Raw genomic sequence first — 3,353 nt, 5'->3', positions numbered from 1 at the left:
TACGTGGAGCTCATCTGACGGCCTTGCCTAAGAGCTTTTGGTGGCACTAGGACCGTGGAGCACCGGACACGACCCGCGTCCTGGGTGCCAGAGCAAGGAGCAGAGTCAGGAGCTCCAGCCCACCACGGGACGGCTGCCGACTCCGCTCCCCATGTCCCCTGGCGGGCGGCCAGCTAGCCCAGCCCAGCCCAGCCCGCTCCCGCCAGCCTCCAGCACTGGGGAGACCAGGAGGAGACGGTCGTCACCTTGGAGCTGGGGTCCCCGGATGGAAAAGTTGCACGTGTTGGGCAGTCGCTCAGTCCCGGGAAACTGGCTGTTGAGATGAACTTTCTTACCAAATTCAGCCTGAAAAATCAATGAAATATTCACTGATGGCTTCAGAGCACACGCCCCACCCCGCCCCACCCTGCCCACACCAACTGTTTGAACTTTAGACTCCTCTGGAAGACAAAATCTCAACCTTAACACTAAAACAATGATCTCGTTTTTACGCATCAGGAGAAAAAATTCTGAATGCACGTGGGCCTCCCACACCCGGTCATGAGATACGCCACCTCTGGTGTGCTCCGTCCTGAGTCTGCGAGGAAGGTGACCCCCTTGGGGGGTTTCTGACTCCCGCTACGGCTTGTCATTTAATTCTTCCCTCTTTGCTCGTGACCTTGGTTGTCCCCAGGGTCCCCGGGCACTGGGCTGCAGTCCTCCCAGCTCCTCTCATCCCGTTAATCGACCACCACGTCGTGCGTGCTCCCCAGGCCGCGAGTCCCCGTCCTCTGCTCGCTGGCTGAAGGAGCCTGACCCGGCCCAGGCTGGCGGCGGCACTCACCAGCAGCCTCTCCTCCAGGTAGTCCCGAACGTCCCGCATGTGGGCCTCATAAGCCTCGCAGTTCTCTGTCACCAGCTCAGCGGCCTGGAACACAGGAAGGCGGCAGCGGGAGAAAGCGTTCGATCATCGTAAAGGGGAGCAAAGGGCTTTAAGTAGCAGAGGTGATAGTTCCTGATGACAGAGAGGGGACATTCCCTAAACTGCTCATTTTCTGGAACATCATAGACAGTGCTTCTCGAGTGACCCTGTGACAGGGGCCATAAGTGCTCAAAGTGTCATCTGCTCCTCTTCCACAGAAACTTACTTTATTAGACACTTCCCGACACCGCCAGGCACGAGACGCCACAGCATGCTAAGACCAAAAAGAACCCCAGCCCTCGAGGCACATCCTGTCCCTTCAGAGACAGAGGACACAGGAGCAGAGGGGGACCGCTCTGCAGGCCACCGTTACGGGGCGGCGGGGGCGTGGAGGTGGCACACGGCCACCAACGTCATGGTGGAGGGAAGGGTGAGGGCGCTCCTGGGACAGAGGGAGGGGACTGGGCCCTGGAGGCCCTGGTGGCAACGGGCCCTGAGCTAAGGGCAGCAGGGCACTCGCCCCAGAGTCTGAGGATGGGCTGGGCGGCTGATGTGCACGTTTCCCCATCGTTCTGGACGCCGTGTGGGGAACGGGAGACGAGCAGCTGTCAATCAAGGATGGGGGTCGCCTGGCAGAGTCGGTGGCTGTGGCAATGGACAAGAGGCAGATCCCCGCTGTCGTGGAGACGGGAATCGGGTGCAGGGGTCAAGGGCGGGATCAAGTGAGAACCTGGATGGTGGGAGGTGCCCCGGGGAGAGAGGGGAACGATGGAGGAGGCGGCAGGACACTTGCGAACCAAGAGGAAATGTCGAGGAAGTAGGTGGGGACGTGAGTCTCCCAAGAAAAGTCAGGACCTGCCCTGAGATGTCAAGTTCAAAGGCCTGAGCACAGGCTGGTGTCCGAGTTACACCAGGAGAGGGAGCTGGGATGGCCGTAGGGGCCAGAAGACAGAGGCCCAGGAGGGCAGCCAGGCGCAGGGGGAGCCAGCCAGAGGGGAAAGCGTCCCAGAGCGGCCACGGCACAGACAAGGATGTGACGACGCGGCTCAGCCAGTTTCAGCAGAGGAACGGGCAGCGACACTGGTCAGGACGGGAGGGAAGGGCCAGTGCTCACGGGCCACCCCTGGGGCAGAGAAGCGCAGGGGACACTGGAGGGGTGAGGACTGGGGAAGGGCAGTTTCAAAGGCTGGGGGAACGTTCTGGCAGAGGAGCAGGAGGGGACAACAGCAGGACACTCCCCAGGGAACACGGGGGAGGGTGGAAAGCCAGACTGGGCAGGGAGAGCGTGGAGGGGACGGCGTTTGTCCCCAAGTGGACGATGGAGTCAGAGGCTCGGGGCCCAGGTGCAGGCCGGGAGCAGGCAGGGGTCCCTGTGGGGCTGGGAGGCGCCAGGGTTCAGGTGGGCCACCAAATGAAGAGGAATCTCTTTAGGAAGCTGCTACCACCGGCCAGGGCTCAGGACGGCGCACACCGGCAGCCTGAGCACGCTCTGCTGTGGGGTCACCGTAGTCCTCACAGGACACTGGGGAAGAGCTTTCCCTTCCGCTAAGCACACGCAGCCCGCCCCGCAGACCTCGAGCTGCACATCTCGTATCGGTCCATCCGCTGGGGTCATGAGCACGATCTCCCCAAGGCGCTGGCTGCCAGCAGAGCTGGCGGGGCCGGAATTCTCCACGTGCGGTGTCTGAGGCCGCGGCTCGCCCACCTGTTGGTTTTCACAGCACTCAGCACAGGGCCCCGCGAACATGGGGTCCTGCCCATTTATCCTCGTAAGGGGGCTCTGAGCTGGGTCATGCGAGGCTCATGGTGGCCCCCCCAGCCCCTAAACATGGTCTGGCTTTCACGGTCCACCTTCACAGGCCGCTGGCACGTCAGGCGTGGAAACAGCGTGGTGGCCTGTGCTGCTGGGGTTACAGCGCCTGAAAAGCACCCAGACCAATGCCCCCCGATACAGGCCAGGTGAAAGTGGGTGCACTGCATCACCCCCAGTCACAGAGTGGCTGAGCCAGAGTCCCCTGCGGCCTGTCTTGTCACAAGTGAGACACAAAGACCAGGCTGGACAGTAACATTCTCCTCTTATAGTTGTGCGGGCCACTGAACACTTGTCCCCCTGGGCTGTGCTGCCAGCCCCTCCTCGTCCCCTCCCCTACCCCTGTGGCAGTTGGCTGCAGACGGCACCTGCCAGGTCGACCGCTCTGCCCACTTCTCGGCGAATGGGCCATTCAGTTCCCCTGGGAAGGGACAGCCCCCATGCGTCCCCCTCTGCACTGCGACTGGCCTGGCCTTGGGGCTCCTGACGGGGACTCCGGCTGTGCTGTCAGGCCCCGGGCCCCTCCCGCCCCTGCACGGCGCTACCGCTGCCGGGCACTGCCCCACCCAGGCCACACGTGCTCAGCAGAGTCCCAGCCGGCCCCGGACCGCCTGTCACTGGTGCCGTGTGTGTCTCTGCTCT

At 62.7% G+C, this 3,353-nt stretch overlaps 1 protein-coding gene across 5 annotated transcripts in view; it reads right to left on the bottom strand.

The window, feature by feature from the left end:
- The window catches only part of SCLY (selenocysteine lyase), a 43,878-nt gene that overhangs the window by 7,956 nt on the left and 32,569 nt on the right, over positions 1-3,353 (bottom strand). For all 5 annotated transcript variants that reach the window (XM_015587860.2, XM_015587862.2, XM_025045415.1 and 2 more), the window contains 2 exons: positions 824-907; positions 246-345 (listed from right to left, as the gene is read on the bottom strand). In XM_015587860.2, the coding sequence (XP_015443346.1) occupies positions 246-345; positions 824-907 (184 nt within the window). The remainder of the gene's footprint in view (positions 1-245; positions 346-823; positions 908-3,353) is intronic.

Source organism: Pteropus alecto, unplaced genomic scaffold, assembly GCF_000325575.1.
Source record: "Pteropus alecto unplaced genomic scaffold, ASM32557v1 scaffold143, whole genome shotgun sequence".
NCBI classification, from domain to species: domain Eukaryota; kingdom Metazoa; phylum Chordata; class Mammalia; order Chiroptera; family Pteropodidae; genus Pteropus; species Pteropus alecto.
The sequence above is the reverse complement of the archived record's forward strand: the minus strand, read 5'-3'. Positions and strand labels throughout refer to the sequence as shown.